The sequence below is a fragment of the Miniopterus schreibersii genome (assembly GCF_964146895.1).
Source record: "Miniopterus schreibersii genome assembly, chromosome: 9".
Lineage (NCBI taxonomy): Eukaryota > Metazoa > Chordata > Mammalia > Chiroptera > Miniopteridae > Miniopterus > Miniopterus schreibersii.
Window position 1 is genome coordinate 8,484,784 of NC_138118.1, and position 13,923 is coordinate 8,498,706.

At 41.4% G+C, this 13,923-nt stretch overlaps 1 protein-coding gene across 1 annotated transcript in view; it reads left to right on the top strand.

The window, feature by feature from the left end:
- The window catches only part of KDM7A (lysine demethylase 7A), a 63,702-nt gene extending 54,561 nt beyond the window's left edge, over positions 1-9,141 (top strand). The window contains exons 13-20 of the mRNA XM_081146528.1: positions 1,391-1,515; positions 1,698-1,852; positions 3,022-3,119; positions 3,520-3,668; positions 3,797-4,005; positions 5,532-5,617; positions 8,115-8,388; positions 8,963-9,141. Of these exons, the coding sequence (XP_081002654.1) occupies positions 1,391-1,515; positions 1,698-1,852; positions 3,022-3,119; positions 3,520-3,668; positions 3,797-4,005; positions 5,532-5,617; positions 8,115-8,388; positions 8,963-9,057 (1,191 nt within the window). The 3' untranslated portion in view covers positions 9,058-9,141. The remainder of the gene's footprint in view (positions 1-1,390; positions 1,516-1,697; positions 1,853-3,021; positions 3,120-3,519; positions 3,669-3,796; positions 4,006-5,531; positions 5,618-8,114; positions 8,389-8,962) is intronic.
- Positions 9,142-13,923: the final 4,782 nt, after the last annotated feature.

The following is a 13,923-nucleotide window of genomic DNA, read 5'->3' on the forward strand; positions in this document are numbered from 1 at the left end:
GTAGGGTCAGGGGGTGCTCATGCCCCGGGCGGGGCCGGTGCTTCAGCTTTCTGCGCGTTGGCGTGGTGTAGGATGGCTAGATCTCGTTCATTTGCTGACATGCTGATTCAGGTTTACCAAGGCCTTGCTCTTACAGGCTCTAGAGCAGATACCAGAGTGAGGAAACTTAAGTTCCTGCCCTCGTGTAGCTTCCATCCTGGCTCAGGTTGGAAGGATGGGAGACAGAGACGTATGTTAAAATAACGTAATTTCAGATAATTATGAAGGAAGCCAGAACAATAGAGCAATACAATAAAGGGGCTGGGGTGGCCCACTACCTTAGCTAGGGTGGTTAGAGAGCTCTCAGGTGGTGACATCTGAACAGACACTTAAGTAATGGGAAGAAGTCAGATGGATACACAGAGTTGAGGCGAAGTATTGCTGGCAGAGGAAAGAGCAAGTGCAGAAAGCCTATCCCTGACCCAACAGCATCAGCATAGGTGACGGTTAGAATAAACCCATTAAAGTCTGAGAAATGCTGGCCTGATGGACAGTGGCAGGGAGGGGCACACAGTAATCCAATCAGTGCAGGGCCTTGTGAGCATGGTCATGAGTTTGCAGTGAGATCTGTATCGTCCATAATTTTACACCTTAAGTAGAGGATACGCAACAATTTAAAATGAACAAAATAGAGGTATCCCTGAAGTAAAATATTTTTAAAAGTTATATAGAAATTTTAACTTTCTCAAATATTTTAAATGGTATGTAATTGTATTTATACTGTTTTCAGATTTTGTTGTTCTAAACCTCCTGACCCCATAGCCATGTGAGAGGAGATCTAGCACATTGTGAAAGACTCTGTTTATTATTAGGAAAAAGTTACCAGGAAAGGAAGTATTCTATATGTATTAAAAGCCAGCTCCTGTGTGCCTTTACACCACATGGTGGCCTTTGTTACTGGTGACAGCAGGGTGGTGACCTTTGAGCTGCTGCCAGTGCCCTGGGAAGCCTAGGGCTTTGGTGAAAGGCGGTGGAACTGGGAAGGACAGCAGCTAGCACCTGGGCAGGAAGGAGCCAGGGAGAGCAAATCACAGTACACGGGGAGCGCCTCTCCAGCCCTCCTGCTCTCTGCAGGAGCGAAATGTCTGAGTTTGCTGTATGCACATTTTATATGCCACTTTAAGAATGTGTTATTGTGAATGGCCTACAGAGAGACGAACCACACTCCTGCTTTGGCTCGAGGAACCATTTAGTGTTGCTGGCGCACGCCGCGTGTCCCCGGCGTGGGTGGCTGCCCAGTGCAGTTTGGGATGCAGGGCTAAGTGGGGGTGGGGGGGTGGTACACTGTATTCCTTTAGTGAAGCAGGTGTAGTTGAGGGCGGAGATTAAAGTTCTGTTTTTGTACTTTAAGGACATCTTGAGCTCTAAACTGAATGGTAAATTCAACAAACATCTCCAGCCATCTTCTACGGTACCTGAATGGAGAGCGAAAGATAACGATCTGCGGTTACTGCTGACAAATGGCAGGATAATTAAGTACGTAACCGGATCAAAGTGCCCCCGATTGGCCTCAGGGGATGCCCTTGTTCAGGAGCCCCCAGTCCGTGCTGCTGCACAGCCGCCCGGAGGGAGGGCACGCAGTTCCCACTCGGTGGAGTAAGGGGCGGAGGGGCTGTGCCCACAGTTGCGCTGCTTTCTGACTCTTTTCCCGTACACAGGGACGAGAGACAGCCCTTCGCAGATCAGAGTCTGTATACAGTAGACAGCGAAAGTGAAGAGGAGACCAGAAGGACAAAAAAGGCAAAAGCGAAGATGGAAGCAGGCTCAGGAGCAGAGGCAGCGGACAGCGAGGCGCCTCAGAGACCGCTGAGCAGTATGTTTGCTTTGCTGGCATCGCAGAGCTCTCTCTATTACTAATGTGATAGTATGTGGAGTGCCTGCTAACTTTACAGTTCTTACGTTTGCACTAGGGTTGGAAATGTTTGCGTTTCCGATACTCTTGAGAAGTCTGAAGTATTACCGAGTAGCTTACCCGTTAGGGAAATACCGAACGTGAGTGCCCTGAGAGGTGTAGCGCCCAGGGACGGCACTGACGATGGAGACGTGTGCAAGTCAGTGACACGCCCGTCTGGCGACAGTGTTTACAAGAGTCACATGAAAGCTCATACATTTTACGGGCCTCTATATGGGTCCAAGTTTAATGTGATTTCACAAATACTTGTAGCTACCATGTATATGGTTTTCAGAATTAGGAGACATGTATAATTGGCTGACCTGAAGCTATTGGTAATCCATGTTTTCTTCTTGGTTACCTGTTGACAAGAGGGCCTCTACTTGGTTATTAACTGGTTATCATCAGTGTGACAAATAGCAACACCTCTTCCTCCTAGAGATCTTCAATTTTGAGAAGTAGTTAGATATTTTGGTATCTGACAAGTAAATGTTCCAGATAGTTAACATTATTTAATCCATGTTGAATACCTTAATTCCTGCTATTTCAGGTAAATGTGGTATTGCTGTAGTTGGTAGCTCTGCATTTGTTCACATGCTGGGGGAGGCAGCTAATCAGTGGAACTGATCAGGTGGTTGCTCTGTGGTAGTGCCCCGTGGAAGGAAAGGACAGTGCTGAGGCCCGGTGTAGAAGCTTGTTGAGTTCACTGTCTACCTGAGTGATTTTTAGGCTTAGGAAAGTTACCTTTTTGTTATTTGTTGAGAGAAATAATGCAAAAGGGAAATTGAAAAGTTTCAGTTTCTTGTACCTCATGTTAGTGTTGGAGGTTTTTTCTGGAAAGAAATATTTTTAAAATTTGCAAATAAGGAGTTTATAATTATGTTCAACAAGTTCCAGAAATGTTTTTAGAATACACTTCAGTCTGCATCTTGGCCAGTTGGGGAGAAAGTCCCTGGGGCTGGGGGAAGAAAGAATGAAGAGGTGAAAGCAGACAAGAGGATAGAGCAGGAGTGATGGAGACAGCAGAAGCTGGACGGGCCTCAGATAGCACCCTGCTCATGCCCTTCTCTTTGTCTCCTTCCCCTTCTCAGGGTTTTTTACAAGTGTGAAATCAGAACTCAGGAATCGAGCATCAGAATATTCTGATATTTCTGATTCAGAAGACTCTGGACCTGATTGCATTGCACTGGTACGCCTGAAGCCTGTGGCCTGTGGGCTATTCGACGTAAAAATGAACACCCACTTCCTCCACATGCGCGCGCACACACTCACACACACCATGTGACTGTTTACATCGGATAAGTGTAGCTTTGTCTGATTTTCAAAAGGGTGGAGAGAGATACTGTTCTTATGTTTCTCATATTTCTCATAGGTTATATTTCATCTTACTTTAAAGAAAACCTGTACTGTGTGTTTCTTACTACAGAATTATGTTACTATAGTTGCTAGAGATTTTTACTTTTTTCATATGAAAAAATTTCATGATAATTAAGATTCTAACTTTCCCTAGACAGATAAAGTATTTTTTGTTTGTACAGACTTGGTCAGATTTCTTATATACCTTTGCTTTCATTTAATTATTATCTCAGAAAAATAATTTTACCACTGAAGAGTCTGAAAGTTCAGGTGATGAAAAGAAACAAAAAATAACATCAAATTTTAAGGAGGAATCTAATGTGATGAGGAACTTCCTTCAGAAGAGCCAGAAGACATCTAGAAGTGAAATTCCAGTTAAAAGGTAGGTTTGCTGACAGTACAAGTCTTATGACATTGTGATATAAAGGATATGAAAACATCGTTTTAGTTTAAAATTTTACCAAATGCCATGAGACTAAACGGCTCTTGTCTTTGGTGTCTGCTTTTCAGGGAATGTCCTACCTCGACGAGCACAGAGGAAGAAGCCATTCAGGGCATGCTGTCCATGGCAGGGTTGCACTATTCCACGTGTTTACAAAGGCAGGTGCAGAGCACAGGCTGCAGCCGTGAAGGCAGCTCTCTCCAGGACCCCAGCAGCTGCCACAGCAGTGACCACGAGGCTAGGCCGCTGTACCGCTGTGACAAACCAGTGGAATGTGGTAAGGAGCACGGATTATCGGTGTCTGGAAAAGTAACCCATGACCCCAGTTTAATAGCTCTGTAATCCTAGTTGAGGTTAGATTATGAATAAGAAACTGTTTGTTGCACATTTTTAGTTGGAAATGGTACTTACCATATTGGCCAAAAAATATTGACAAATTATGTAAGGTGCAGGCATAAGAACCCAAAACGTAAATCAACTGGGATTGATAGTCATGTTCACCAGCATAATTTTATCACTGCTATTGAACAGTAGTATCATTTCCCTTTCATAAGTTGATCAGAGTGGAAGGAATGTTTGATGCTTTATTTTTTTCTTTTTTAATTATTTTTTGTTAACCCTCACCCGAGGATATTTTTTCCATTGATTTTTAGAGAGAGTGGAAGGGAGTGGGCGGGGGAGGGAGGAGAGAGAGAGAAACATTGATGCGAGAGACACATCAGTTGGTTGCCTCCAGCACGCACCCTAACCGGGGCTGGGGATTGAACCTGAAACCCAGGTACATGCCCTTGACTGGGAATCGAACCCGCAGTCCTTTGGTGTGCTCTAACCACTGAGCACTGAGCCACACCTGCCAGGGCCTTTAAATGGTCTGTTAAACTTGAACATTCACCCTTTTTTTCTTTTGTGGGAGGGAAAACAGGTTTTGAGCTTTCTGATTGAGGATATTCTTTTTCCTGCTTGAAGAGGAAGTGTTAGGAGAGAGAGGAGACTCTGTGGCAGTATCAGGGATGCCGCAGTGCTTTCTTCCCTGTGCCTTTAAGGGAAATTTTGTTTCCCTAAACGTATGAGGAGGACTGGGGAGAAGCTGGTATTATGTTGAAACCAAATGCCTACTATAGCAGTTGTGTTCATTCTCACGCAGTTAAATGTCAACTATGTACCAGGAGTTTGACATCATTTCACTTAATCCTTGAAACAGCATTTTGTTGCAGGTAATATAACTTTACAGGTAAAGGAAATAGACTTGGTGAAGTTAATTTAACTTCCCCATACTTATATAATTAGTATTCACTGGTGTTGGAATTTGAACCCAGGACTGTCTGACCCCTTTGCTTATTACCTAAGAGAAAACTGAGGTTTAGAGAGATTAAATAACTTGCCTAAAGATACATTGGTAATGAGAGAACTCAGGCAAATCTAGGTTTGTCTGTCCTTCCACTATACCGTTCTGTCTCCCTGTAATCTGTTTGGTCCCGTGAAAAGAAAGCTTCTGTGCAAATACTGTAAAATTCAGACAAACATGCCTTTATTCTATATGGGAAAGTATATCATTTTTAGAGAGTATGTGTTGCATTTGGTTTTACATCTAGCATGTAAGATAGTGAGTGAGCTGGCGACTGTTTTGTTTTTGAGAGGGAAAGAAATGTGATGAACATATATGAATAAGTATTTAAAGAATTAACATATTCAGTTTTTAATAAAATACCAACACAAATTTGCTTTCAGTTTTAAGCATTTGGCTAATTTTGTTCTTTGAGATGAAGTCTGTGTGAAGATAACTTGATGAAGACTTCTCTTTAGGGTACCATGTCAAGACTGAAGATCAGGACTTGAGGAGTTCCTCCTGGGTTAAACAGTTTGATACGACGTCCAGAATTAATCTTCAGGTATATTCAAGGTTTGAAGCGTTAAAAGGAGATTTAGAATTGTCATTAACTCTGGTTTGCTTTCTTTCTGTAATCCTCACCTGAGGATATTTTTCCCATTGCTTTTCAGAGAGAGTGGGAGGGAGAGAGAGAGAGAGACATCAATGGGAGAGGCACATCGGTTGGTTGCCTCCTGCATGCTCCCCGACCAGGGCCAGGGATCGAGCCTGCAACCCAGGTATGTGCCTTGGCTGGAATCGAACCCGGGACCCTTCAGTCTGAGAGCCGATGCTCTACCACTGAGCCAAACTGGCCAGGGCTTTTTTTCTTTCCTTTTTTTTTTAAAACTGCAACTAGTTATCAACCACTAGATCTGGGAAGGTAAAAAATTACAATTAAATGCACATTTGAACAACTCTCCACTTTTAGATATTCTGATATAATGACTAAGGCAAAGCTCATGGATATACCATGATCTGGAAAAGAATCGTTTATTCAAGAAGTGGTTACAAAATGCTGGCTGCCAACATGAAGGGAAAGAAAAGTACCAGAGGATCTCTTTTTAATCTCTGACATTGTTTCTTGAACATTTTTAGATGCTTAATTTCTTTGAGAATTTGATGAAAGTTATAGATTCTCTTTCCAGAAAAATGATCATCATAAATACTGACTTTTGCTTACATCTTCTCATGATGTGTGCCTCATCCCTACCCCAGACCACTCACTGACTCCAAATTAGGGACCCCTGCTCTAAGAGAGGACACTTTACGCTGCAGGATCCCAGCATATTAATGCTCATACCAAACAAAATGAACCCCATATAGCTGCTTTTAAAAAATAAAACTTTTACCAGTAGTACCAAGGAAGGAAAGCAATATGACCTTTTGCTGCAAACCTTGGAAAATGACAGCGAAAGAAAGAATCTAAATTCTCACGTGGCAGAGTGGGGTTCCTAAACCTTCTTGACCCCAAGCATACTCTGAGTAAAGGAATTACGGGGTTTTTTTGTGTCCTTTGTTTGGCTTATTTACATTTTCTGAATACTCACCTATCACTTTTACAGTAAGATAACAAGCCAAGTTTTTTTAAGGCAGAGTTTTGTCTGTACAAGTTCTTTTAATAGACAAATATGCTCCAAATTCAAAGGTCAAGAAAGAAATTCCTTAACTATTATAATTCACTTAGTGTATGATTTTATAGAGCCTCACTGCAGCTGGTCACGAAGTTTACAGCTTCACCATAGGGTTCAGTGTTATGTAAGCTGTTATTTAAATCTAACTGCTGTTTTTATAGTTGTCTTTGAAAATAAAGAAGTAGAGGGTAGATGATTAGCATGATCACCTTAGAGACAATTTCTTTTGCTTATAATTGAGAGACATATCATAGAGGCATGTCAAATCATAACAGTTGTCTCTATGCTCAAGCATATTTGTAAGATAATTTAAAGCAAGTCCATGTTTAATGCTGTTTATTTAAAAAAATTTTTTTGGTTGTTTTTTAGAGAGAGAGGAAGGGGGGGGAGAGAGAGAGAAACATTGATGTGAGAGCATAACATCAATTTAGCTGCCTCCTGCACGCCCCCTACAGGGGACTGAGCCCAGGCATGTGCCCTGACTAGGAATGGAACCAGCAACCTTTTGGTGTACAGGACGATGCCCAATCAACTGAGCCACACCAGCCAGGGAAAATGCTGTTTTTAAAACTTATTTAACCATTACAGACTCAGACACATACAGCAAGTAAGGTTAAAAAAAAGAATCAGAGATATATTTTATATAACACACACACATAATTAAAAGTAGTTTTGTGAAACATCACATCTGCAGTATGCCCTTCCTTTTCAAGTTTGTCTTTTACTTTCTCTATTTAACTCTGGTCATAACCCTCTCCATTGATTTTTCAAGACCCACCAATCAGTAGCATTATTTGTTTGTTTTTTTCCTGACAGTTCACTCAATAATATTAAGAAGCTGAAGGAAAAAATGTTACAGAAAAACCAGACTTGAGGCTCAGGATCTAAGGATTTTTTTTAGTAACCAACTTAAATACGGTAGAGATGAACCTTACAGAAGTTAAGTTCTAAAAAAGATAGTACGTTACACCGTGAGCGATCTATGGGAGCTGTGCCATGCTGAGGAGGCAGCAGGCCTGCATCTCCCATCCTCGCCTCCTCTCACGGCACATGCTCGCTGAGTTCAGGATGGCTTGTTGAGATTATGTTCCCTCTCTCCTCCCTCCTTTAGTCTCCTCCCCCCCCCCCCCAATATAATGCTGGCTTATTGACTTAAGTTACCATGCATCTTCGAGACTTGAATCCTCAGAGCTTTTAGGTTTCGGAATGAGTCGGCCATGATGAAGGGTGGGTAGTCTTCTGTGGCTATTACATGTTAAGAAAACCAAAGTGCAGCGGTCTATTTTTCCTCTCTCTTGGCTTGCTAATGCATAGAGAAGTTGGATACTTACTTCACTTACCTTAAAGGAACCCTAATAGTTCAGCCTTATTTTTTTTGTTCTTCAGGATCTAAGTAGAGGCCATAAATGCATCAAAAAGGAAGGTTCATCAGAAATCAGGCAAAAGGTACAAAGTAGGAATTCTGTGGACAGCAGTGGCTCAAGCCCTCCAAATGGAAAGTACTCGCAGAGTTCAAGCTTGGTTTCTGGGCCATGCCAGATAAGTAATGGCAGTGGAAGCCCAGAAAGGCCCGCTGGCGAAACTTCCTTTTCGGTGCCCCTCCACCCCACCAAGAGACCTGCATCAAACCCACCACCTATCAGCAACCAGGCAACAAAAGGTAACTTTTACACGTTTGTAGGCTAAGTATGTTTCTGACTGTGCGTGACGGTGAGAGTGGCAGTTCCGATAGAGGTGATATCCGCACTCAGGTGCCCACGGCCTGGTGCACTATGGACGCCGCAGCCCTAGCGGGTGTTCAGGCTCTGTGGGAACAGCAGGACGCTGAGCCACCCGAGGACCAGCGGTGGCTCTCCGGGGGCTCTCCAGGGAGGTAGATCCGAGGAGGATGGTAAGGGGTTAGTCCTGCTGAGTTGGGGAAGTGGGGCGATAGACAGCATTGCAGGAAGGGACAGTGTGACCCCGTATGAAGGTGAGAAGCAGCGCCCGAGTCCTTTTTGTTGCTGAAGCAGTTTGCTGCAGAGACGGGTGGGGATCGACTGCGCGCTGGCCACACAAGGCTCGAGGGCCGGCCTTCATCCCTCCGTGAGATGCAGGCTGTAAACTGGAATCCCGGGAGTGGGGCTCCGCCCTCCGAGCACCCCAAGGACTGCCTACCCGAGCGCCCTGCCTTCCAGGTCCGGGGTGCCAGTGTGATTGTCACCATTACTTACGATGTTGTTGGTGTTTTATAGGTAAACGTCCGAAAAAAGGAATGGCGACGGCCAAACAACGTCTTGGGAAGATCCTGAAGCTGAACAGGAACGGCCACGCACGCTTCTTCGTGTGACAGTGCGCGGCCGCTCTTCCCTCGGACACCAGTGTCGGCGGGGCTGCTCCCGCCGTGGGGACGCCACCGGAACAAAAGGGACCTGATGCTGCATTCTCACTGTGCCACACCCACTCAGCAATAACCTTTGGACCTGGTGGGGGAGGAGGAGGGCAGAACCTTAAAAGGAGGCCTCGAACTGAAACGGGTCTCTTGTCAGGGCTTGAATTTCATTTGTTGTTGGTAGTTTCTTGATTTATTTTCAGTGGTAGGGTAAAGAATTATTGATAATTTATTTAACAGATTTTTTTTAAAGTTAACAGCTTTTAAATTCTTTCTTTTTTAAAGCTATTTATTTGGAAGATTTCTGGAGAAATATCTCACTAATTTAGATTTAAGAATGTGAAGGTTTTAAATTATTTTTGATAGTGCGTGTGTTACATGTGGGAAGAGCCACGGCAACAGTATCTAGTCTGGACTCTTAAATTTGATATTCAGGTTAAAGTCTTAAACAGGGATTTGATGCATTAATTATTTTAAATTAAGATGTATATGAAAATCATTTTATTTTATATATTTCGTGTTTTTTATAAGCTATTAGCTTCGCTTTTGCTAACATCCAAGGTGCATACTGTTATCCAGGTTGATGACCTTATATCCCACCTTCCCCTCCGCACTCCCGACATTTGTGACGACACAACAAGACTCTTCTCTTCGCAGGGAAACACCTTCATCGCCAGTGTGTCAGACCTCCATAAAAGACCCCACATTTCTCATTTCGTTTGATGTTGCGATTTTTTTCCTAAATATACAAATGGCTTCTTGCATTTTCATTTTTGCTGATGACCTGGGTCCCAAAGAGAACAGCTTTAATATCTTTTCCCTATTTGTGGGAAAAGTATTATAAGTTTGGTTAAATTGTCATTTCTAGTTTTTCAAATGCATTTGTAACTACAGAGGGCCTTCTTTATATGCTGGTGTTGGAAGGCAGGGCTGACACCTGCCACAAAGGTTATATTTTACGATGCTTTTATTCTGTGTACCTAATTTGTTGGAAAATGAGATTTGACTTAATCTGTTCAACTCTGCATAATAAGCCGTAATATAATAGGGCTGTACTATAGTACCTGTGTAGAAGCAAGCATGTTGGAGTAGATCTTTTGTGGGGTGTGTGTGTGTGTGTGTGCGTGTGTGTTTAGTTTTTTATTTCTTAACCTTCTAAAGAATTATTTAAGACATGGATTTGGAGTAAAATGGGTGCTCCTTGCAGTTTCTTCCATCTCTCCTAACTTAGCCAGTGCATACTGAGGTTAAGTATCTGATTGAGCTTTAAGTAATCATGTATCTCTTTTATGCACAACTTTTACTAAATGCCCCTTGCTAATTATAGCTAATACTTTTCTCCTCCTTCCCGCCCCCCCAGCTTAAAAATAAGTGATTTCAGGGGGTGGGGGTGGACATGTTTCCAGTTCTGACAGGAGAGCATTTTACAAGTTCCTACAAAGAAACTATAGGCAAATAAGATCAAATTTATTTTTATGGAGAAGAAATATGGCCATATTATGGATATTCTTTTTTTATTCAGCAAGGTAACAGAACTTTTCCTTCTATATTAAGCATCATGTGTAGTGCTAAGAGAAAAATCTATACCGTCATCTTTCATGGTTGCATTCAAGTGTGTACTTTCAAAGGGAGATATTTCTTACTCTTTATTCCAGTGTTTCATGGAGTAAATATGAAATAACTTATGAATTAACCTTTTTGGTCCAAGTGACTGGATCAAAGTCTGGATCTTATCTGGTGTCAGGAAGGATTTTATGGAAATACTAAATGCCCATAGGTGGCCTACTTAAACTCTCTACACTGTGCCAAAACTAGTTAAGGGATGGGCACAGTCAGTCATTGGATTGGACCTCAAAATGAAGAAACTTGAGTTTGACTGATTCTGCCACCTTCCCCACACAGTATATTACTGTGAGGTTTTGGTTTTCTGTAGACACCACTCTAGTGTTTATAGAACGTGGTTTTTTTTGGTTTAAGAAATAAGAGCTATAATTTTTTTTTTTTTAGTTACATCATGATCTGGGTTCCCGTTTTTTGTTTTCTTACATTTTTCAGAGCTCTAAGTGGTTTTTTAATTACCTGATTTTCCCCCCTTAGCTATAAAAAATGAAATAAAACAATTTATTTTTATGAGTTAAAATTGTGGCCAGTATCCACAACCGTGTACTTAGGCTGATAAATACTAATTTTAAGTAGACAGTGTGTGGAACTTTTAAGTGAAGGTACTGTGGATTTGTTTTTGGCAATTTTAGCCCCTTAACTGGCTAAGTTTTAAAAAAAAAACTTTCAGTAAGATAATAAATATAACCACTAAAACAGAAACCATGTATCTTCTTCTGGATTGGTACAAATTCAGCCACCATCCAGTGACTTACCTAGTCTTATAAAGTTACTGGCTCTGATGCATCCCCTTTATCTCATGGAAACACTGAACCTTGAGGTACCTGCAGCCAGTGTCTGGACTCAGCTGTAATAAACAATCTTTCATCTTTCCCTCCATCTCATTTATAAACAATACTACTGCACAGATACTGCAACTTAGGAAGACAGCAGTGGTGGCATTTAGTTAGTTATAAGCAAACACAAATATGTAAAACAGAATTGTGACTTACCGTATGCAACTTTAATTGTAGTAGTAGATAATTTTCCTGTATTGATTCAAATAAGTAGCTTCAGTTAACATAGTATCTGTACTGTAACTCATAATGCCATGTAATATCATGCTCTCCAGTATTGAGATGTAAGCAGTACAAAGCAGGCATTTATAATAGTTTAGTATCCTAGAAATACATGGAACTTCATAAGCGTCAGTTAATTTTTAAAGCATACAAAACTGAAAATTCTGACTGAAATCAACTTATAAACTCAGAGAGAAAATAAGCCCATCTTTATTACTACTTAAATACTTAGCTTGAATACTGTTCTGTTTTTTAATAATCCCGATTATTGCCTTTTTAATGAACTCTACTGTATTTATTCTTATGCGATCAGCAGGTATTTATCAAACACCTACTATGTGCCCAGCACTACTTAGTACTGTGGGGAAATATAAAGTTGAAGTGTGGTCTCTGCCCTTGAAGGTATCTTCTCCAGGAAATAAGCAGTATTATTTTTACTTCTAAGCAAACTTAAGCAAAAGAGGGCCCTTTTATTTAAAAAAGCATTAACTTCATTCGTTCTGTGATATACTATGCTATGTAGAAGTGGAAATAATTTTTTTTAATGTTTTAAAATTTAAAAAACACTTCAGAAGTTAATAATTTAATGTTGGCAGTGGACAGTCATGGTTTAGCATGTAAGGGAGCAGAAGACCCGGATTTTTGTCCAAGCTCTGCCATTTTTATACCAGCTGTGTGACCCTTCTTTCTTAGTTTTCTCATTTGTAAGTTTGGATAAAAAGGCAGTTAAAACATGGAAAAGCATTTCTTAATCCATTAACACTTCATACTTACAGTTAATTTATCATTTAAGTTGCAACTTATAATTAATGCACATGTTATATGCATTTTAAATTAAAACTGCCATTACTCATAAAATTTATTTTATGTCAAATCTATGCCCAGAGCACACTACCTAAAAAACCTGAAGAATCTCTAAGAAGGTGCTGAATTAAAATAAAAATTAGTGCTTGAAGTGAAAGAAAAAGTGAAATAGTTTATGGATAAGAGTGATAATGTTCATCCTCAAGGAATCATTAAGATGACTTAAGGTGCTTGAAAGAGAATTTTAGGTTTTTCTCAAAGAAGACTTGGGATGGTACTGCTCCACAGAGTCTGCTTACTCTCCAGGCACTAGATAGAGGTAAAATAAGTCATGGAATTAAAATGATTTAGCAACAACCCATGGAACCAGGGCATAAACTAAGGTGGTTCCAAAGATGGGAATCAACAAAGACAGCTCAGGGTTGGCTACGGACGGCTTGTTGGGCAGAGAGAGACCACTGTGGTAGTGTAGGAAAGGAGACAGCATGGGACATCTTCAAAGGGGAAGATTCTTTCTGCTTTTTTCAAGAGATGCTTTCTGTAGTGACAAGACTACTCCCCAAAGAGTTCATGGATAACTGCCGCTCGGTGTACCACTGCCAGAAGTAACTATGCAGTGTAGCAGCCTTTTAGGATTTCACATGGAGATGAAGGCTTAATAATGTCAATGTGAAAATTTTTCAAAAATTCATTTTTCTCATTAAGTATTTAGCTTATTGCTCCCTCCAAAAAGAGAAGCTAAAGATCAGTCATTTTCAGATGCCCTAGGCCTTCATCTAAAGCAATCTCGAGAAGGTTGAGCATCAGATCATTAGGAAAAATGTGTTGCTGGTAAAGGAGACAAATGAAACCCAGATAGGGCAGTGACCCGCCTGGGGTCACAGTGGACCCCAGAGCTCTGGGACCTTGCTTCCTACCACAGCCCCTCTCTGTGACGCTGTGCAGCCCCTGCTCGTCCTGGCGGTGATGCTGATACGCTTGCTAGAAGCCAGGTGGAAAGAAAGGAGAAGCGATGTACTCACTACATTGCTGGTGGACTAAAGTAATTTTGATACTGTAGCCTTACAAAAACCCTGCCCTTACTTTCATTTGTTCTGCAGTGAACATCATGACATAAAAGTCAAATATTTTATATCCCTTACAGAAACAAATTTTTTAAAATTAAGGTCATTAAGAAGCAAATGCCTGTTTCCAAAGCAATCAGCTTATTGTGCTTGACTGTGGTTTTACTCTTTTATACTTCCCCCCCCCCCCCTTAATGGGTAGGGGAAAATAATGCCTGTTTACCTGCATTCTACCCTGTAGAGTCTCCTTCTCACCCTTGGTGCCCTCTCTAGTGTCC